The sequence below is a fragment of the Haliotis rubra genome, unplaced genomic scaffold (assembly GCF_003918875.1).
Source record: "Haliotis rubra isolate DU_JTF1 unplaced genomic scaffold, ASM391887v1 Scf1485, whole genome shotgun sequence".
In the NCBI taxonomy this organism is placed as follows: Eukaryota; Metazoa; Mollusca; class Gastropoda; order Lepetellida; family Haliotidae; genus Haliotis; species Haliotis rubra.
Genome location: NW_025765431.1, coordinates 126,743 through 150,607, shown reverse-complemented (window position 1 = coordinate 150,607; position 23,865 = coordinate 126,743). Strand labels below are relative to the sequence as shown.

Below are 23,865 nucleotides of genomic sequence, written 5' to 3'. Positions count from 1 at the left end.
CCTTCGGTTCAGTCCGTTCCATTCGGTATATGAGATATGATCATAATGAAGAAACTTGACAACACGAGCCAAACCTTACATTGTTCAATAACATCAGAAGAAAATAACCATAATCTTTGTTATTTTGAATTAACAAAACTGTCATTTAAAAAGGTTAATAAAATGATGGTACGAAAACAGAAAATACTAAATTTTTGGATTCCATTACTGTATACTGAACCAAAATACTGCCGTTCTACTAATGCCACAGTATACCGTTTCACCCTAACTGCCCTGTCACACCGTCCAATGTTACTCAATTCATTGTTCTGCAATATACTGTCATTCCCTGTCACTCCTGTCAGTGACCAAAGATGATGATGAAGCTCATTTGTATTGAGTTTGACATTAGGACATTACTGCCTCCTAAATAATGGTCCTAGATCTTACTGCCTGCTGACATATGACCACCCCATTATGACTCCATGATATGAGGCTAATATATACGACCACCCCATTATGACTCCATGATATGAGGCTAATATATACGACCACCCCATTATGACTCCATGATATGAGGCTAATATATACATAACTCCTTCCATAAACAATGATATCCTTGTGTTACACTGACAGTAACTGACCACAGTAACCAACTTGGCTCCTACTGCTTCCTGCTTATCTGTTATGGAATCAAGACAAATTCTGTATGTTTTAAGAACCTTACACCGTTTTACAAGCTTACCTGATACTTCTATTGCCTTACTGTATAATGTTGCCAGGCTTTGTTCATATCTAACTATTTCAGTGGCATTTGGTTGGCTGTTTAATGCCATACTCAGAAATATGCCAATTATAAGGCGGCGATCTGTAAATAATTGAGTCTGGACCAGACAATCAAGTGATCAACAGCATGAGCATTGATCTATGCAATTGGGATACGATGACATGTGTCAACCAAGTCTGCGAGCCTGAGCACCCGATCCTGTAAGACGCCTCTTACGACAAGCATGGGTTACTGAAGATCAATTCTAACCCAGATCTTCACTTGTCCCCTTATGTTTTTAGTGAAGTAGACACATGTCACTACACCTGGGTTACTGAAGACCAATTCTAACCCGGATCTTCACTGGTCCCCTTATGTTATTAGTGAAGTAAACACAGACACATGTCACTACACCTGGGTTACTGAATATCAATTCTAACCCAGATCTTCACAGGTCCTCTTATGTTATTAGTGAAGTAAACACAGACACATGTCACTACACCTGGGTTACTGAATATCAATTCTAACCCAGATCTTCACAGGTCCCCTTATGTTATTAGTGAAGTAAACACAGACACATGTCACTACACCTGGGTTACTGAATATCAATTCTAACCCGATCTTCACAGGTCCCCTTATATGTTATTAGTGAAGTAAACACAGACACATGTCACTACACCTGGGTTACTGAATATCAATTCTAACCCAGATCTTCACAGGTCCTCTTATGTTATTAGTGAAGTAAACACAGACACATGTCACTACACCTGGGTTACTGAAGATCAATTCTAACCCAGATCTTCACTGGTTCCCTTATGTTATTAGTGAAGTAAACACAGACACATGTCACTACACCTGGGTTACTGAAGATCAATTCTAACCCAGATCTTCACTGGTTCCCTTATGTTATTAGTGAAGTAAACACAGACACATCACTACACCTAGGTTACTGTAGATAAATTTTAACCCAGATCTTCACTGGTCCCCTTATGTTATTAGTGAAGTAAACACAGACACATCACTACACCTGGGTTACTGAATATCAATTCTAACCCAGATCTTCATTGGTCCCCTTATGTTATTAGTGAAGTAAACACAGACACATGTCACTACACCTGGGTTACTGAAATTGAAAATCAATTCTAACCCGGGTCTTCAATGGTACTTAGCAAAATGAAACAGAGTACAGGCGAACAAACCAAAAAATAGCAAACAGCTGTTTGTCATTGATTCCATATCAGCGAGGTGGGTAGGCTTTAACACCTTTAAGTGTCTTAAGTGGCATCTAGAAGCTGGTATGATGAATATAATTTATTCATTGACAACTCTTGCAATAAAGAAGTTGCCAATCCATAACATTTGTTCCTCTTGATATTGATATCAAGAAACATTAACATCTTTTACTGAAACATGTCTTTGTCTAGGGCTGGCCATCAATAGAGATCACAGAAATTGATAAGCACTACCACAACATTGATTGATTATCAATAATTATCGGAGATGTGACTGAGCAAAAGAGGAAATGAAAGTCCCAAAGAAATCAAGATATTTCACATCACTACCAAGTGGTGATGACCTTACACAAGGATTACAAACAAACACATGTCTGGGACCATATTTTAAAAGCTGCTGCTGAATGGACAAGTAACTTTGTGTACACGGTATGCAAATTACTAATGTATTTCATCACAAAAATTACTACAGAATATTATTGATGACACATTTTTCATATTGATAATCATTAATAATTCGGCCAATGGATGATACTGCTGATTATTGATCTTTTTAGCCAGCCCTACAACAAAGTACTTTTCACAAAGGAACATGAAGAGAATTGTTAGCTGTAATATTCTGATACCTACCTGAAAGAATTAGGTCTTGAGATCCTATCCTTCAAAGAAACAGTACTAAGAGATGTGGACAATTCTTCCTTGCCGTTGCATCCATAAACTTGATTTCTAGAAATATTACCATTCATCTGTGCATCTCTACTGTAAAACAAAGGTCTAGCCATATCCTTCTTGGTAAATGAACTCCTCAAAACATCCTCAGTAAATCCATTTATGCAACTTTCACTTCGTTCGGGTGAGATGCGTGAATTTTGAAAATTGTTTTGATGGTTGTCTTTATTGTTCTGTTCCGTTTCACTTTGTTTGCTTGACTGTCCTCCACATTGACATATACGACTGGTCAGGTCTTCAACCTGACTGACTGTCCTCTCTCTGCGGGATGCATCCTCTGAATCAAGTTGACAATCAACTGAATCAAATGCTGCAAGCGGTGCCCTTAAGCTCACATCATCACCAAATATTTCGGACACAACACTCTTGGCATTGTCCATGCTGGTAAGCATTGCACCAGCATAGTCTAAACTGTCAGAGGATTTGCACGAGAACTGGGACCTTCTCTCTGGTATCCTTCTCCTGCCCCTTCTCAGAGAAGATTTCACTTCGATGATATCGGAATGACGGTACATTTTGGGGCTATGAGGATGAGTCTTGCATATAAGGTTCTTCTGCCATGCATGTAATCGGGCGTTTCTTGGACCACAGGAACAATAGGTATCTGGTTCTGATTTGCATGGTGAACTTTTCAACTGGATTTGTCCACAGTGTTGGCACGACGTCTGACTCTGCCTCTGATATCGGTGGTTGCACTTCTTGCACGTGTCATCTTGACTTTCATCAGTAGAAGGTCCCAGACTCTCTATCCCGCTGTCTGATGGGACAACACCCTTATCGGCTGCCTGCTCCTCCGTCCTCATCAACTTCTCTCTTTCCTCATCCTCCTCCTTGTCGATGCTACTGTGAGTTCCATATGCACATATGTCCTCATCCTTAGTCTTAAAGCTACGGCCTCGTTTACGAACAAAAGAACCCCTCCGATCTGCGGAGGAGCAGTTCCCCATGATCTTCACTTAGATGTTACGTCTGAAAAGAAAATCATACTTTATGAAGGATATAAATATGATGATTGTATTTATTCATGTGGGGTTCATAGATATAATGACATTAATACCAGGTTTTCATTTATCATGTTTATGGATGAAATATATGTATTTACACAATAAAAGTAGCATGATTAATGTACAGGTATAAAAAATGTACCAGAATCAGTATCTCTAATGCACAGCCTATGACAATTTATAATAACAACAATTATTTTACAATATCATGATCCCAAATATATCCTGAAAATTGCAAAACAAACTATGAAGTTGTAAACAATGTCAAACTAAATCTTTTTTAAAATCTCAAAAGCGGCACACCAAGGCAGAATTCCTTGAACAAAAGCCTTCTATAATGAACCCCTACAGATTTGGGTAAACCCAAACATACCATCAGTAAACACTGAAGCAAACAACTCACTCCAAAATGAAAATGCAGAGTGTCAAATATGATGGGAACAAACTAACACAACAAAGAGCCCATGAGCCAGGACAATGTCCCCCTCTCACATCCACCTGTAATCATCTCAGCAATATTACCAGGTGTGTGACAACAACTGGCAGAGACTGACCAGCTGACCGATATTCACCCCCTCCCACACCTGGACGTGACATGTGAACAGCTTTCTCCCAGGATGTGGGAACCTCTACAAGAAGAGACTGTTCTCCAACTGATTCCCAGCCCCGTCTACATCACCTTACACGCTAGTCTTTGTCAGTCTGTGATGTTTAGTGTGCAAACACCCAAACCCGAGCACATTCCTACTGACCTACATACCTACTACTACACATAGCACCTACCTGTTTAATCAAGCTGCTAGATGTTTTTGTTGCAGGAGCCTAAAGTTACTGAGAGTCTAATCAGTGTGAAAACATACCTTAACAATGGCTCTTTTGTTTGGAACCCTGGATTAACGTACTCAATTGCTGGTCAAACAGCACTTGAAATTGACTGAACTTTTTATCTTTTTTTTATCACTGATTTGATGGCATAATGCTTAGACGGCCAAATACAAGGAAGGAAGTCCACAAGGGTGGCTAAGAAATGTAGTCTTCAGCAACTGTGATGTTGAATAATTTACAACTGAAATTTGTTCAAACAAGGCAGAATTATCATCTGTTCATGATGTTTATGAACCCTAATATTGAACAAACATGTACTCAATACTTTAATATGTATTTTATTGATCATTTATAACAAAGTGGCTGTAATTGTCGTAAACTTCCAGTGCTGTTCCAGGCAGGTATACCGCTAACATGTAAGATCGACCTGACAGGGCATTGACGAACTGAAAAATACTTTCGCGAAATTATATCTCATAGATAAGCCGACCCCCTTCTACAGACTGCTCTTTTTTCCCCTCAAAATTCGGCTTATCTACGGTAAAATACGGTAATTCATTAGCTTTTTGTAAAAATGAAAAGAGCAGATGATCATAGTTATGTGTCCTCATACCAGGCTAATCAATATGAGTAAGCAATATTTATGTGATTGATAAATGTGTTTGAATTGATTTCATCAGAATTGATTCGTTTTAGACCTGTGTTGCCAAAGAGCAATGTGCATCTGTGAAAGGCTCAGGAGAGTTTCACCTAATGAAAATTATCACACTATGAAATGCAAATCTACTAATTAAGCCAATTCGTTTTTGCCCGATACAATTAAACTGTGAAATTACCTACCTAAAATGTGACAGTTTGTTTCGCTGTTGGACAGTTTAAGAATCTAATCACACCACGAGTTGATACCAATACAATGTTCGATTCTAGATTTTGGTAGTTGATTCTGTCAAACAATACACTGTCATCTTAGAGTGGGATGCAGTGACTTACACAGTGATAAATATAATCGTTTCATTTCTGATAATGCTTCTTGTTCCTGCTCACAAGATTATGAGGATGTATTCCACTATTTCTTCATGTGTCCTAAATTTAATAGCATTCAATGTGAATCATATTTCTATGCGAAAGGTTTCTCCCTGCGGAATGTGCTAAATGATAATAACACATCAGACGAATAAGGATATTCTAGTCAGTCCATCAATTCTTTATTACATCAAAACAATTTGATTCATAAAGGTTTTGTCATACCTATTATTTTCTTATATTATCAACTGGTCATGACACAAAACTAAGGTTATTTGTTAATATCCAAGATTGTTAACATTCAGAGATAACTTGTTCTTATTTTGGTTTAAACATATCAATCCATGTGATCATGACGGGATTGGCAAACAAGCATAAAACATGCTGATATCAATCCCACTCCCTAACTGCCTGACTGAGTTTGGTTTTACGCCGCTTTCAGCAATATTCCAGCAACATCACGGCGGGGGACACCAGAAATGGACTTCACACATTGTGCCCATGTGGGGATTCGAACCCGTGTCTTCGGCGTGATGAGCTAACGCTTTAACCACTAGGCTACCCCACCCCCACCCCCTAACAATAATACAATAGTATTAATAATAATAATAGATAGTGACGTACACATGAACTTGGTGCAAAACATAATGGGATCTACAAGGACAATATAATGTGTGACAATTTGCAAACAATCATTGAAGGCAAATAAACTCAGTTTAAACTTTAGTAACTGTTGTGATGTCAAGATATCGGCAAGGCACGGCATGTACAATATAACTAGGTTAGGTAAATTGCAAGAATCTCTGGGAAGATATGATACAGTTAAGTACAGATTTGTTCTTTTTTTTTAACAGCTTGTTATAATTCTATGTACAACATAATGCATGAATGGGAACCTTAGTTAATTCATGTGTTATGGAACGACATTAATATAACCCATTTAGGCTAATGTTTGCCAATCCTATTCTTCGTTTCTGAATAAAATAGGTTCAAACCCGTTTCACCTAATGTGTGCATCTCATACACACGAATGTTTAAATGGATGCAGGAAAAAACAATATTGCATCCAAGGGATGCACATAATATATTCATTTTACCAAATTCATTGTAAAGGTCCTGTCATTAAAGTAATCATCAAACCCTATTATGCTAGTCTCAACTAACATAAAGTAACATATGTTATATTTGGGATTGCACTTTCTAAGTAAAGTACAGATTCTAGTACTTTTGTTGGGTTGAGTCCCATCCGAGATTCGAACCCACACACTCAAGAGTCAGGCACCTAATTGCCAGCACAGAAAGTGGAAGTCGTGGTGGCTGAGCGTGTTAGGTGGCTGACTTTGTGTGCTGGCGATTAAGGTGCCTGACTCTGAGGGTGTGGGTTCGAATCCTGGATAGTGAGTGAGTGAGTTTAGTTTTACACCGCTTTTAGCAATATTCCAGCAATATCACGGCGGAGGACATCAGAATGGGGCTTCACACATTGTACCCATGTGTGGTCGAGAATCGAATCCGGGTATTCGGCGTGACGAGCAACGCTTTAACCACTTTCCTGGATAGGACTCAACCCAACAAAAGTAAAATCTGTACTTTACTAAGCAAGTGTAATCGCAAACATAACATATGTTACATTTGTCTACTTTCTAAATGGCATTGTGTAATCAACTAACATGCTTGATTTTTTATGGGACTAGATATATAATTCTTGCACCTGTATATATGCATGCTCTATATCACTGTATGTGATTTACAAGAATAAAACTCTGTTCTGTTTGTTGGGACAAAGGTACAAAACTGGTTAATGAACACATTTCATAAGCATGGGCAACTAAATCTTCTCACAATAACTTGGTTAAGTCTGGATTTCTTGAAAACACAGTCCTCAAAACAATGTTATTTCAACACTTTAGATGGTAGATTGTTTCAATTAAAGCAATGTTTGAAATAGGTTAGACCCCATGACCTTTGGCATCTAATCATTAAAACGGTTTGACACCAAGCACTCCACTTTCAATAGTTAATCAATGTCAGAAATAGCACTGAAGCATGAACTATTTGTGTCCTTATGTACACACTCATACTGTTGAATGAACAGCTTACCAGCTTTAAAAGCCACATCATATCAACTGTTCAGGCAATAAATACCAGCTGTGTCGTGAACAGGCAACATTCTCCACTTCTGTGTTAGGACAATTCTTCAGATATTGCTGCACCTCCCTTTTTATATTGATAAAATCTGACAACAAAATGGCCTCCTTCACATACAATAAACACAACTGATGTTGTGTTTTGCAGCAGACACAAATCTAATATGTACAATCACATTGTTGAAATAGCATAAAACCTATGTTCCAGTCAGTTGGTTTCCCCACACAAGGCTAAACAAGCAGCACAAGTTCGGTGCATCACACTGAGCGTACAGCTATTTATGTGTGCAAGAACAAGAAACCGATCAGCTCTGAAAAACACAACCTTGTCGCAGCACTTCGTGAATGACATGAAATTTCTGAGTGGACAAATGTTCCCACCTGAACTAATATAGATTAGGTTGTCTTCCAAATTAAAACGTGTGTTGACAATTTCACAAGCTAGTGCTTGATGCTTCTGTGTGTTCTGCTTTGAATGTTTGCCATGAATACATGATATTTAGTTGACTCACTGGCATTTTACAGGGTCAGTTAGCACTGTATGTGACATGCACACCATACAATATTTCAACTAAGTCTTCTTTCAACTACCCATTATTCTAATCGCAAATCTTGTGGAATATATTCAGTCACCAAGAGAAAGCATCAGCAATATTATCAGGCTGTCAAAGACCTTATTACAATATCATTATGACAAACTGAAACTGGTTAATAATGTTTGGCAAAACATCACCATAAATACAACAGCCACTGTAAAAGGGACCCAACAATTGATATTCAGGGATGGGATGATTTCTTGTATTTCCAACAATATGTATATGACTTTTTTTCACAGATTATCGGAAACAATATTATTTCTCATGTGCACTTAAGTAAGGTGCATTCCAGTTACAATTGCCATCTTATCTGAAATCAGCAGACTGGAAACACTTATATGTATTTAACTACTTCTCCCCCCATGACACATAATAAAGTCCATAACAATAAAGTTTCAGACTTTACTCCTCCACAATGTTTCTTTCACCTGTTGATATACCATTACAATTTACAATTCCAGAGCGGTTGATCCATAGAAAATTATGCCATTATCCATGGCTATCTACTACTGTAACAAGGCCTGTCACATTGGTGGGAATAACCTGATGTCTATTGTCAAATAAACTACACTAAATGCTCATGCTCTGACGCACTTGTGAGATTTGTGGGTGTCAGTAGTCACATCAACAGAGCCTCATCAACTCAGCCCTGCTCACAGAGCATCTTGCCACACACAGACCAACAGTATCCTGGAGCATACACCTGTCTTAAACATTGATATATATATTTATAGTCAATAATGAACAATCTTGTTACCAAGGCTGTAACAGTTCGCTACTTGATTCCAATAAACCTGGAGGTGGTGGGGATGCCTAGTGGTTAATGCGTTTGCTACTCGCTCTGAAGACCTGGGTTTGATTCCCCAAATGGGTGCGTACAATGTGTGAAGCCCATTTCTGGCGTCCCCCGCCATGATATTGCTGGAATATTGCTAAAAGCGGCATAAAACTAAACCAACTAATAACCTGTCTTACAGGTCTGTCTATCACTAAAGAGCCATTCTGATATATGAACATGCAAAAATTCTGCAGTGAGGGAAACAAAGCATTTCTATTGACCTTCAATATATGGTTTAAACATATTTTTATTCTGTCAATACAGAAACCTGGATAGGCGAACAAGCCAAGTGGCTTATATGAACGCCGCTCCAGTACACGGTTCCAATATAGCTGGATACATATTTGAAATAGTCTGACAAGAAAAGAATACTACTGAAACAAAATTACACTCGGAAAAATGATTGAATAATAAATATTTGGTTATGGTGTTGGTTGTGCCTAGCAACGAAAAGAGCTGCCGTAGAAAATCAAGTTATATAAATCTTGTCTTGCGTTGAATATACATGTATATGTAGAGGTGATAATCACTGGAAGCTCTTACTTTTAGAAATGAACTGGTGTAATGAGTTTAGAATGTCACAATTTGTTGAGTTATCCAATGCTTGCCGTTACATCAGTATAAGGTAGTTTTCACATTGTATCCTTGAATATAAAAATACACTGTTGTTCTTAAATTTTGATACTTCCGACATGTAAAAGGTAGTGAATGACGTCTTCGTTATAATGACCACATGAACACTTAGCTGTTTCTGATATATGTCGATTATATCTGTCTCGTGCTCAGATCACTACAGCCGAGCTTGAGGCTTACAATGGATGATTTGACAAAATCTAGTCCCAAAATTTAAATCAAAGTAGTTGTCAGTTTCTGTTGGATTTATCATGGTTTTAAACTGCCTCACGGAAATAGCGTTTACAGCTCCATCGGGCAATGAATTCCACGACATAATCGCGCTCGGTAAAAATGACTGAGAATATCTTTGGGTTCTACAGTTAGTAGTTTGAATGGAAGTACTATCTCTAAGATTATAGTTGCTTTGTTGAAATACTCTACCTGGTACAAGATCATTCAGATAATCAGGAGTCAGACGATGATACATTTTATAGAAAGTTAGAGTTTAGAGCGATATCGTCTTTGTTTCAGTGCTTCAATATATAAGACATACAGTTTCGTTTAGACTAAACCCTAAACACATAACCAGAAAAAAACCAGCAACATAAAAACAAGCAAAACAACTACCAACCAAACCACCCCATAGTTCAGCTCTATCTCCAAACCCCCACCACCACTTCTGGCAAATTTCAAAATTCAAATTCCTTCAAATTTTGATTATGCAACTGTAATGCACCCCCTTCAGATTGCCATACATTTCAGACAAATCACACTACTTTCGATCGAACACTAATATGTGGAATGTGTACACATTTTAAATCTCCAAATCATCATCAGTTTGACTACTTATGGTCACTCCAACATCACCCAGAAGGAAAAACTTGCATGCACTCCACAAACCATCACCTAACACATAGGAAAAACTAAAAAATGGTAGGCATGTCCTACCAATCAATCTTTCTGACATAACAACTGTTACAAAAACATAACTATATTGGGATGGTGTTATGTCATGAAAACAATGTAGGAAAAAAAGAAAGCGGAAAAAAAGTAAGGGAAAAAAAGAAACTGGAAAAAAAAGAAATAAATGGGGAAATTGTGTGTGTAACATATATTTATGAAGTTGTGAGTATAATTGGCAAAATAAACTCACCAAAATTTTGTCTAACAAGTAAAAGAAGTGGTATTACCATGAGTATCCAACGTAATAGAGTATGAAAAAAGTATTTCTTTTTTTCCTTTTTCTTTTTTTCCTAGCAAAAATCATTTCTTTTTTTCCAAATACCATGAAAACACTTTCATATACCACTAGGTGTATATAATATGTTCCAGCTATATGATGGCTGTCTGTAGATCAAACCAGAGTATGCAGTGATTGTACATATGATTTGATCATTAATGTACTTATATGTCACTCTTAAGGTGATTCATCTTATCTTAAGGAATTAAAACTAGTATTCACAATGTTGAAAATTGTTACAACTGAAAACATTTAGCTAAAATTCTCTCCTCTCATATTTGTGTACAGAAAGAAATCAAAACATTTCCACCCAAAAATGTCATTATTCATGCATGTGTTTTAACATATACTATACTTCAAGAATAAAAATAATCAGGCCAATGAAAATATGAAAATAAGAAAAGGTTCTACTATTTGTTTTTCAACTACATTACTAGTTGACATGACTCTCATGACCGATTTGTTATATTCAAAACAATGTGTTAAAAACACACACAGTTCTTTGTCTTCAACTGGTCATCTGTCTTTCTTAACAAGCTCCCAATAGCCACATAATTACCTTCTTATACATGTATAATCTCATGTAACAATATCTGTTGCCTGACATGCCTTCTTCCACCTCCATTACGCACAAAGCTAATTGAGTTAACACCTGGTCAATTGTAATTAACAATACCACTCCTGTCAATCAGCAATTAGCACCTGTGTATACCTGTCATCCTATACCTGTCATCCTAATTTCCAAATTGATTTCATTACTGGGATGTCAAACACCAATCACCCAATTAATTATATAACAATAACTACTTACAATTTACACTAAATTAATTTTGTTCTTTTGAAAATTTACATTCTTTCCCATTACTGTACATATTGAATTCATGGTTTCGTTGTAAAGCCTGAATTTTAAAGAGTATGGCTTACTTGAATAATACTGCAAAATCACAATATCAAAGGGAACGCAGTCTGTTCTTTGACAGGTGCATTGGTCTCATAATGATCATGTCTGCTAATAATGATTTTCAGTCATATGTTTGTCTGTGAATGTAAAATATCACATAACATATATTCTCTTAAATGTAGATATATTTACTATAGCATTTGTACCAGTGGAAAACAAGTAAATTTCCCTTTAACTAAAATGATTGGTTGCCATTGTTTAACGCCACACTCAGCAATATTCCAGCCATTTGGGGGCGGTCTGTAAATAATGGAAGTCTGGACCACACAATCCAGTGATCAACAGCATGATCATCAATCTACGCAAGTGGGATACGATGACATGTGTCAACCAAGTCAGCGTGCCTGACCACCCGATCCCGTTATTCGCCTCTGTCGACAATGATGGGTTACTGAAGACCAATACTAACCACGATCTTCACGGGTGCGGGTGGAGTCAATTTGAAGTAGGCGTTTCTGATAACATTTGGGATAATGACTACCTGCACCTGTTAGTTGCTTTTTATGATAAGCATGGATTGCTGCAAATCAGCTCTAACCCGGAACTTCACAGGTCCTCGGTAAAATAAAACAGAGTACAGGCGAACAAACCAAAAAATAGCAAACAGCTGTTTGTCATTGATTCCATATCAGCGAGGTGGGTAGGCTTTAACATCTTTTAGTACCATATCATTTCCTCATCAGCTCAATCAGCATAACGTGAAGCAGGTGTTGGAGGGTTATAACTTTAGCAAGATTCACAGAGATAGGGTGCTGACTAACTTAGATCAATAACAAAGACAATTCGGGAAAGTTCACAAACCATATACAGCTCTTGCTTTGGGATAACTCTTCACAGCAAATCTAAAGCCCGAGACACTTCCATGGCTATTCCTTCCCATGTCCTCACTACCACACTACCCAAATGCCAAGGTGCTTGACAGATCAATAGAAGAAACCAGGACAGTGGACTGTGTCAACACCTGAACTAACAGCCTTGATTCAGAAGTGTTACAAAAAACAACATGCTTAACGCTTGAACTGTTTGCCGTTTGCCATATATACACACTGATCCGATTGCCCACACATTCCCAACAGTATGTATGAACAACTCGAAATTGAAGTAATTAAATCGGGAGATATGTATACGCCACAATTACAAGGTTCATTTTATCGTTTCACTCACAAATCATGGTCTGTGTGACAGACTAATAAAGATAATATATGAGTTAGTTGGCTTAATGCCGTTTTAAACATAGAGAGGAAAAAATTAACAATTCTTAGACCTAAATAAGAACAAATCTGGGATTTGAGCTAACAATCATCCAAAGGTTGCCACAAGCTTTAAGGGGCGATGGGGTAGCCTAGTGGTTAAAACATTTGCTTGTCACGCTAAAGATCGGTTTCGATTCCCATCATGGGTACAATGTGGGAAGCCCATTTCTGGTGTCCCCCGACATAATGTTGCTGAAATATTTCTAAAAGGGCATTCAACTAGACTCACTCACAAGCTTTAAAGGGATGCAACTCTGCCCACCGTCAGTCTAAATGAGAATAATCAACATACTGAAAGTTGTTTTGTTCTGCTATTGTCAATTTTATCCTATTTTCCAAAGCAGGAATCAGGTTTATACCATTTGCTGATGGCATCAGAGATAATCAATACTCATTGTTATTCCAAGCGACATTTGGTCAGTCAGACACACACTGTAGCCATCCGATCTTGTATCTCGCAGACTCACAGTACCCCGGAATCGACACGCAAACTATTTATGGATAAATCATCGATCAGAAAGCCTGCAATTTTCACCAAAATTCTGTCAAGGTTTTCAGTTTCAAAATCATCAAGAACAGATCTGCATGTTAACATATAAGTGGGTATTGATTAATCATAAAAATGAAAACAATTACTGCTGTCACATTATTGTATCATAAATAATCGGATCCTTGAAACCATTATCACTGTAAAGTACACAGTCAATAGTCCACGCTCAACATTATAGAATTTGTGTGGACCTAATCTGCCTCACAGTCCCTGAACCACATTATTTTCCCTTCTGCTCAACCCTTTCTCTGATGGAGAAGCCCAAAATGACGCAAGTCTTGATCTTCCTCAGGATCAGGATTTCCATGTTACTGGGGCTCCTTTTCAAATTAAAGGAATTATTTCATTCAATCAAAATTTTATATATTCAGAGACTAAGCATGATGACAGTCTAGAGTGGACCAGGCCGTCAGGATTTGCTGGAATATAGTCAGTGAGTGAGTTTTGCTTTACAGCACTTTTAGCAATATTCCAGCAATATTTTTTAAATTCATACATTTCATAACATTCAGCATTGGTTGTACATTCAGTCTTCACCAACTCAAAACAGCAAGTTTCATTACCTGAGAATGTAACTGCGGTCGTGCAATATTAGCGACAAGTGCCCTTATGGTCAGTAGGTCAATCATAGGTTATCTATTACCTATCTTTCACGCATACCACAGCACCTAGTGAGTTGACTTCTTGATCATCGATATAGATCAGAAGGTTTGACAACAGCAAGTTTTCATCATTATCCACTGTTTAGAATGAAGAATAAAAATAGAAAGTATCCTTGTCATAACCCAAATAACGGAACATCAAATTTCAAAGTTTGTAAATTTAAATACAATAGCAGCATTTTCAGACACAGCCTATGTATCATAATCAAAATGGCAGGTTTATTATTAACATACAGGAAATATACACGTATACATCCATCAACACACACTGCCATCCACAGTAATTCATCCTTACACAGAACAAGCTTTGTGCATGCTCAAGTTTTTAACTTTTAACCAAGCCACTGCAGTAAATCTACTTTATTACTAATTCTTGTCAGAATAAAAGCTCTGGAAGCCAAAATAATCAGATAAAAGTCATTTACTGTGTTAAATGTTCCACAATTCAACCCTGAGAGTCATCTTCGCCCTTGATACAAATCCTCTCCCTTGTCATGACCAGACAGAAACCACAGCCGATGTCTCGCAAACTTAACAAAAATCCTCTTACCTCTCTCAATGCATGTCCCAATCTCACAAAAAGAAACACCAATCTCTCCGCCTGAATCAACTTTCACCACATACACAAAACACTGATAGAATCCTACCTCTATCTCCAGCTCTGATAACAGCAAAGTGCACTCCAGTGAACAGTCATTCCACAATGCACTGCACCTCACACCATCCCAATCCACCAGGTACCAACAAACGCAAATCTAACTTTCAAACCCTACACAAAGCAAGGCGGCAAACCCAGACTGGCTACTAAGCCCTAAATGTTAGCCAGTCTTCCCATTATCTCATAAGACATGGGCTCAACATCTGGGCAGGACCTGAGTGTGTGAAGTTAGTTCAGGAGCTGACAGCTGTATGCTCCTGTAACTCGATCCATTACTTCAGCATCTCTATCAATGAGCTTGCCTACATGACCCCCTGTTGCATACAGGCATGGGCTGGTGTTGTACCTCATGGGATGCTGTTTACACCCCCCACGTCAAGATGTCCCCCCTCTGTTAACTAGAACTCTTCATTGGAGAATATGAGATGGAGATAGAAGATTCTCTCAAGTTTAAAATAACACAAACCATCATTTCAGCCTGTTCAAGATTTCTTTGTCTGAAACACTACTACTACTACTACTACTACTACTACTACTACTACTACTACTACTACTACTACTGAATACATAAATCATGTTATAGAAATTAAGGGGGTCTTCTGGTTCTCTATAATGTGGCATTGTATTTATGTATGGAACACCTAGATTTGCAACTTTTAACATTAATATTGTATATATTATGAACCCTTGATTCTTGTTTCATTTTGAAAACCTCATGACTACAAACCCTTTGTAAAAGTTCTTGCTAGAACTTCAAATCTGCTGTCAAACAATACAAATAGGAACACAATGTATGTGATTATTTTCATAATTTACAGTTCATGCCATGGGGGATCCAGGAATTTTGAAAGGGGGGTTGGGGGTTCAAAACCCCCACATTGGCTCTGCTCTCTCTCTCTTCAATGTGGTCTTAAGTCATTTTCAAAGGGGGAGGGGGTTGAACCCCTGAACCCCCTCTGGATCTACCAAGCATGCATTGAGAATACGCTCATTTTACAGTTAAACTTTTAACTTAAACTTTTAGGTTTCATGTATTTAAAAGAACTGACATGGAGGGAAAATCAACACAAGGTAGTATACATTCACAATCATTTGTGTGTTTACCTTTGTATTAGTTAATGCTGAAATTAATGAATTTTATAATATAATTATGAATTAAATCAAATAGCTTTGTTGTTGGGTCGTTTCACACATAGTTCTTTTATGGACCGATTCCCGGTTAACTTATTAGTCTCAACTTGGGAGTCAACACATACCACTTGATAACAATTAAAACAAATGTAAAAGAACAATAGATGTGACATATAATATGAGTAGGTTTCACACACAGTAGATAAAATTATCTTCAGTACTTAAGTGATGAGTGAGATGGATGGAAGAACAATAGCAAAACAATGTCCTTGAGTGACAACAGCTAAATGTTCCTGCTCAACAGAACTCCACGTTTACTCTTTGGGCTTTGCAGCCGAGAGGCGCCTGACATGTTTTCACAAGGAGCCAATTCAGCTACCTTGGAGCCAATCTGAATTCCTAGTCGCCAACGTGTAAAGAGATTAAGACTTGTTCACAACTGTACAGAGACATAAGTCATCATTTTAAACAATTTGCAGCCCAAAAGGTTACATTTTATCCAGAAGATGGAGTTTAATGGTTTTACGATTGGGATAAAAACAGTAACATTTCAGAACATTCTCAATCTGAATCAAACATCTTTTCCTGTAATTTCAAGTAAATATATAACAACTGTTGTAGAATTGTCGTGATAATCATTTTTTTCGGTCTGCTTTTTCAGTTTCATTCATCAAACATTAATGTAAGGATGGCTCTTTTGAAACACAAATCACTATCTTCCGTTGTTTCAGATAAAATACATTCAGCATAAAGATTGAGAAAAGTATTTTACACTCCACTCCATTTGATATTAACTTCAGTCATCACAGTCACGTTAATCAGTGACATCTAATTTTTAACTGACTGGTTACCCTGTGATGATCTTCAAACAAGAATAAATAGAGTGAGTGAGTTCAGTTTCATGCCAGAGTCAGCAATACTCCAGCAATATCATGGCAGAGGACTCCATGGGCCGTAAGTTCGAAGCAGGTTTTAAGGTAGTTTAACCTAGTCTGAGTCTAAATCCTGATTTAAACCATGTCTGGTAATTTCAAAGCAGGTTTAGTCTTAAACCACACCAATTTCAGGGCAGAATTTAAACCAGCTAGGGGGGTAGTTTAACATGACTTTTTTCCCTTTACATGGGCATATGTTACCAAACATGCTCTTCACACATTGTACCCACGTGGGGAATCAAACCTGGGTCTTCAGCATGACGAGTTAACACTTTAACCACTTGGCTACCCCACCGTCCCAAAAATAAATAGAAATCTGCACTGTTGCACAAAGTAGTTGTATAACATCAATATAAGTAATGTAGCCTGTGTCACTTACCATAGCTTAGACCCGCTATAGCAAAGTGAACTCTCTCATGTACATCTCTGTTACACCCATACCTATATACTTATGTGTAATGGACCAACCAACGTTGACTAAGCTTTATCAAATATTGGCCTGTACAGCTATTACTGGGAGTAAAAGTAAAGGGCAAATATTGGCAAAACTAATATGCACCACCATATGGACCACAGATGACTAATGATGACAGTATTGACACCAGGTGTTCCACCTTACTACTAGCACCTGCCGTTCAAATAATGTTTCATTAAAAGTGTTTGTATGCCAGACAGAAGTACTCCTGCCATACAACAGCATCATGTAAATAAACCAGACAATCAAGTGATGGTCTGGACTGATTTTATTGAAGCTAAAAGTGTATGCTAATTTTAATGACATTTGCTGTCGAAAAGAGCAGGGAGTGAGTGAGTTAGGTTTTACAGCACTTTTAGCAATATTCCAGCAATATCACGGCGGGGGACACCAGAAATGGGCTTCACACATTGTACCCATGTGGAGAATTGAACCCGGGTCTTCGATGAGAAACAGCAGGGACTATGAGAAACAGCTAAAGAAAAACATTCATGAAATATATTTGTTTTGCAACACAATGAAGTTCAAGTTGACAATAGCTCAACAGATTGTTCCATATGGTATATTTCCACTGAAATGGTTATGGAGGAGAATATGAAGGCATACATCAGCCTAACATGCTTACAAAGCTCTACAGAATCTTTGTCCTTAACTTACCCTAGGACATATTTGTTCATGATGTTTCTTCAGCCTTCTATCTTGAGATGGCTTTGCGATCTCTCAACTATACCGGGATCAGTCCTGGGTGCGACCAGTGAAGATCGATGCTAGAATTGATCTTCAGTAACCCATGCTTGTTGTAAGAAAGGCATTGGGCGGTCAGGCTCACTGACTTGGTTGACACATGTCATCATATCCAAATTGTGTAGATCGATGCTCATGCAGTTAATCACTGGATCGTCTGGTCCAGACTCGATATAGATGGAATATTGCTGAGTAAAACAAAACTCACTCACTTACTCAGTCCAGGGCGCACCCTCCTTGACATGCAGTAGTCCTTACTAACTATGTCAAACATAAAGTAAAACACCCGTGAAGGTCCAGGTTATGACGGCTTCAGCAATTTCACCAGTTGCATAGATCGATGCTCATGATGTTGTTCACTGGATGTCTGGTCCAGACGCTATTATTTACAGACTGACGTCATATACCTGGCATTAAACAACAACCACACACAAATACAAAAAAAACTTTACATACAGTTTACATAGTTAGATTACAAGATTTATAAGCATACTTAGATTACAAGATTGCTAAGCATGATAAGTGGGGTTTTTGTTACAGATATGAAAGAGGAGGATATTTTCCCACAATGAGAAAGTTGCGTCTGTGATGGTCAAAATATGCCAAATACTACCAGACAATGATTTATGTTGGCAGTAAGGTATGTTTTCAAAGGATGAACAAAACATTTTGAATCAGGTGAAGATTATTATGATATATTTTTATAATTAATTATTCGCAAAAAGAAATCAAAACTGCATTTCCTAAGTTATCCTCATAAGTATGCATTAGCGATCTGTACTGAAACCTGAACAGAAATAAATTTCACAAAATTTGCTGAAAATCTGGACATTAGTCCAATAACATTAATACTGAATAAGAACATTTAGTGGTCGTGGATTATTTGGGGGAGATTTTTTATAGTTTGGGAGAAAGAACTCATAATTTCATTAAAAAAAACCATCCCCAAAAGTATTCACGAACAACACTTTTTTGGGTTCAGTATGTATTGCAATTACAATGACATACTGTGCACCTGCTAATCTTACCAACAATATTTCTTGTATGACTTTAAAACATTCACAAGCTCTAGATTACATGTAATAATCTTCTACAATGGTATTTAAGCATCGCTAGACATCTAGGCCACACTATTAAGGTCAAGTATGTAACAGTCCTCTACATTCAAGGTCTATGATTTATCATCAAGTTGCCTTATGGCTGACGTCAAGTCAAGACTTTTTGAGAGGAACACTTTCCTCAAATACCAACATTCAGTTAGTTTCTTGGCGGTGGGGTTACCCTAGTTCAGGGCTCCAGATAATCTTTCAACATCAAGAGTACATACTCCTTACTTGTTCAAAATAGGAATACCGGAAAACCTTAAGAGTACATTTAGAGTACTGAATGGAATCGAATGGAGTATCAGTAATCTTGTGTTTCATTTCATATCTGCACCACAACATTGCTACTCTTGTGTAAACATTTCAATAAACAATAAAACAATACTTTTACCAATAAATATGTCTGTAAATGATTCTTAGACCGTCCACCATTGTTGTGGTACGTATCTGCAATGTTTTCTTAATTATTTCCTACTGTATCGTGCATATTGTTTAGCCGCACATAAGCAGATACTGCCCTTATCTGGAGCACTGCTAGTGGTTAAAGTGTTCGCTGAAGACCCAGGTTCGATTTCCTACATGGGTACAATGTGTGAAGCCCATTTCTGGTGTCCCCGCCATGATATTGCAGGAATATTGCTAAAAGCGCTATGAAACCCCACTCACTCACTCAGTTTCTTAGTAACCCCTATGGAATTCAAAACATGACCTATATACATGTATTTATAAAATAAACTGTTTTTCTCTTTTGAAAAGATGATAATGTTACATTAATCGAGTAATCTGAAGCCTTAGTTACTTTGTGATAATCTATTTCATATTTGGATCTTTGTGAAATTATATTGACACAGAAACTACCAGGTTTTGGTTACCAGGAAAATACAACCAAGAGAAATGTGGCAATGGTGTAACACACAGCCAACACCATGAATAATAATACAAGCAAAACCTTTTGATCATGGTTTTTATTGAGCATGAATATATAATCATGATAGCATAAGTAATAAGGAAACACTTATGTTAACAAGAAGATGTATTGCCTATTTATAAACAGAAACTTGAACTATTGATAAGGAAGGAAAGCCACCTGGAAAACACTTGTTTCTGGATAATTTTATATGATAAATGCTTCATATAACTTCAGAAGATGACGCACAAGCTGAGGTATGGCAAGAGGCTAGGAAACTGACTCCGCTCCAGGGTATTGGGTATTTCAGTTTAACGCTGTCAATTTATGTCCTGGAGTAACGTTTCATCAGCAATCATGATTAGCATGATTATTACTACCGCTACTTGCCTACAAGCATAGCAGGCAAAGGTACAGGAAACCAAGGCCATTTTGTGCTGAGGCTCAGAGTAAAATACTTGTGTTTCATGAAACCCGACAGATTCACTGTTTCACTTTGCAAACCAGTATTTTCTATCACAGCCGGAACAGTCAAAAGAGGGGCAAAGTTAACATTTTGAATAAAATCTGTCTGAGTGGGTTAGATGGCTGTTTTTGTGTGCTGGCAATAAGGTGCTTGACTCTGAAAGAGTGGTCTCAAATCCCAGAGTGGTTTCAACTCAAACAGCTCTAGAATCAGTGCTTCAGTGAGAAAGTGTAATCCCAAACATAACATATGATACATTTGACCACTTTCTAAATGGCATTGTGTATTCATGTATTTACTGTTGCAGGTATTTTTACCTTTTAATCCAAGGGTGAGTGAGTTAGGTTTTACGCCACTTTTAACAATATTTTAGCAATATTCCAGCAATATCACAACAGCACACCAGAAATGGGCTTCACACATTGAAACCATGTGGAGAATCGAACACAGTTCTTCAGCGTGACAAGCGAACGCTTTAACCACAAGGCTACCCCATCGCCCCATATCAAGGTAACATCGCGGTGGTAATTCCCACAGATCTAGCAGATCAGCTGACTGAGAGAGATCTTGGTATAATGATACCGTGTCAAGGTATAACTAAGGACCCCAATAGAGGACGATGAGTCACCACACCCAGGTAACTGTGTGAAATAGGACACAGGTCATACATGTCATATACAGCTGCCTTTATCACTTCACCTGCTCTAAGCTAATTGCAAGCACAAGCAAATATCAATTTTTTACTTCGCACTTTCAAGTAAGTGCACTCTGAATGTATCAAATGATAAATGTCTATTAAATGTGTAATGTCCACTGGCCACTCCAGCCAGCCATAATGCTTAATTAATGACTGACTGTCACATCTTGCAAAAACACTTATGGATCAGCTTAGACTAACAAGTCTCTGAAAATATATTTTATACACATATATTATATATGGAAACAAATAACTCCATTTACATTGAAAGGGGGAGCTAGCCTGATAGGTGACTGAGGAAAAACTGCACTTGCATCAATTAAGGCTTATAAGGGTTAGGTAGAAGGGAACATAATATAGGTCAGGGACTGTGAGAGAGTCTAGGACTTACTGTGAGATTGAAATGAGTGAGTGAGTGGGGTTTTATGCCGCTTTCAGCGATATCATGGTGGGGAACACCAGAAATGGCCTTCACACATTGTGCCCATGTGGGGAATCGAACCCAGGTCGTTTGCATGACGAGTGACTGCTTTAACCACTAGGCTACCCCACCACCCCTGATTGAAATGAAATGGGGACTGAGTGGTTAACATTTGTGTTGGGGTTGATTGTGGGTCATGGTATCACAGATATTATGGAGTAGAGCTGTGACAGGCAATTTGGGTACCCAGGTCAGGTGGATCCTTGAGTAGGACCGATAAACTACTGGACTTGTTGTACCCATTGGAGTGAGTGAATTTGGTTTTACATTGCTTTTAGCAATATTCCAGCAATATCATGGTGGGGGGACAACAGAAATGGGCTTCACACATTGTACCCATGTGGGGAATCGAACCTGGATCTTCGATGTGACAAGTGAACACTTTAACCACTAGGCTACCCCACCCCGCCCCTAGTACTTATGAAACACATGGAGAAATATGCCCTTGAAGCATTTACCGAATGCTGTTAAAAGACAAGCCTCTCACACATCAAAGAGTTTGTAACTTAGTGCAGGTACCTTCCTAGTGTCAGTTTAGATATAACATGTAAACAATAAACTTCATAAATGATTAAATGGTTTGACATTTTAGTTTTTACCTGAAACTATTCCAAAACCTTATCATTTTAGCTGTTCTTTTTAACGATGTATAACACAAATACGTCTCATAGAGCAACACATCACAACAGGTTGGTTCAGTATCCAGGGCTACAGATAAGGGGCGTACAGGCGTAATGTATGCCTAAAAATCAATGAAGTATGACATAATATGAGATTACAAGCGTATCGTGTACGCACATAAATACATTTGTATGTCTAACATATATGAAGTTTAATGGCTCAAAAGTTGTTTAATATATATAAATAACAAACCACATCAGCAACTCCATCAAAATTCTCAGTACACCTCCACTTGCAATATGAGGTGTAAGTACACCCACACCCCAAAAGTTATCTGGAGCCCCCGTATCCCTTTTTGTACGTATGAAAGAGTCTTGTCAACTCACCATCTGAGATCAACCAATATAAAATTGTTAAAGAATAGAATTTATGACATATCTATCCATTCTCTGGAGTTTCTTTCCATCAGATACTGCTGTAACAGGACTCACGTCAGCAATGTTAAGTATTAAAATATGGATTAGTTGAGATGGTGTGTTTTGCTGCTAGGTGTCCGTGGTAAAGTTGAGGAATGCTTTGTGAGAAAAATATCAAAGCTGATTGCCTGTATGTGTAATGCACCCCACTGACAGAGTTCAAATATTTGGAAGAAATATTTGGAATGCAAAATGCATTGAAATTTGGTATTTATTAATGAGTTGAATATGAACAATACATGTCTACAAATGTTACTATGAAGTGAGTGAGTGAGTTTAGATTTACGTCGCTTTTAGCAATATTCCAGCAATATCACGGCTGGGGACACCAGAAAATAAGCTTCACACATTGTACCCATGTGGGGAATCGAAGACAGGATCTTCAGCCTGACGAGCGAACGCTTTAACCACTAGGCTACCTCACTGCCCTACTAATGAAGGAGAGCATATAGCTGGTACCCTGAAGTCACGGTGGCTTTGTGTGCTGGCAATGAGGTGCCTGACTACGAGGGTGTGGGTTCGAATCCTGGATGAAACTCAACATAAGTATTAGAATCTGTACTTTGCTTAGAAAGTTTAATCCCAAATATAACATATGTTATATTTGACCACTTTCTAAATGGCATTGTGTAATCATAGGTTATAAATTGAAGAGCACTGATGATGCTATCAGGTTGTTTTCTTTTTTCCAAGTAATGCTTACAAATTTAGTGATCTATACAAATGTTGTCAGTAATTATTGTGATTATGA

General features: G+C 37.8%; 1 protein-coding gene and 1 long non-coding RNA gene across 3 annotated transcripts in view; one reads left to right on the top strand and one right to left on the bottom strand.

The window, feature by feature from the left end:
* LOC124269887 overlaps positions 1–23,865 on the bottom strand; it is a 40,386-nt gene that overhangs the window by 15,635 nt on the left and 886 nt on the right. The window contains exons 1-2 of one of the 2 annotated variants that reach the window (XM_046704933.1): positions 15,068–15,281; positions 2,608–3,675 (exon numbers count right to left, since the gene is read on the bottom strand). In XM_046704933.1, coding sequence (XP_046560889.1) covers positions 2,608–3,653 — 1,046 coding nt within the window. In that variant the 5' untranslated portion in view covers positions 3,654–3,675; positions 15,068–15,281. Of the gene's footprint in view, positions 1–2,607; positions 3,676–15,067; positions 15,282–23,865 lie in introns of those variants that run through there. The other variant, XM_046704932.1, reaches the window with a different exon arrangement.
* LOC124269888 lies at positions 7,562–22,837 on the top strand. Its single transcript, XR_006896638.1, has 3 exons — positions 7,562–7,574; positions 8,583–8,592; positions 22,724–22,837. It is a non-coding gene; the product is annotated as an uncharacterized LOC124269888 (long non-coding RNA).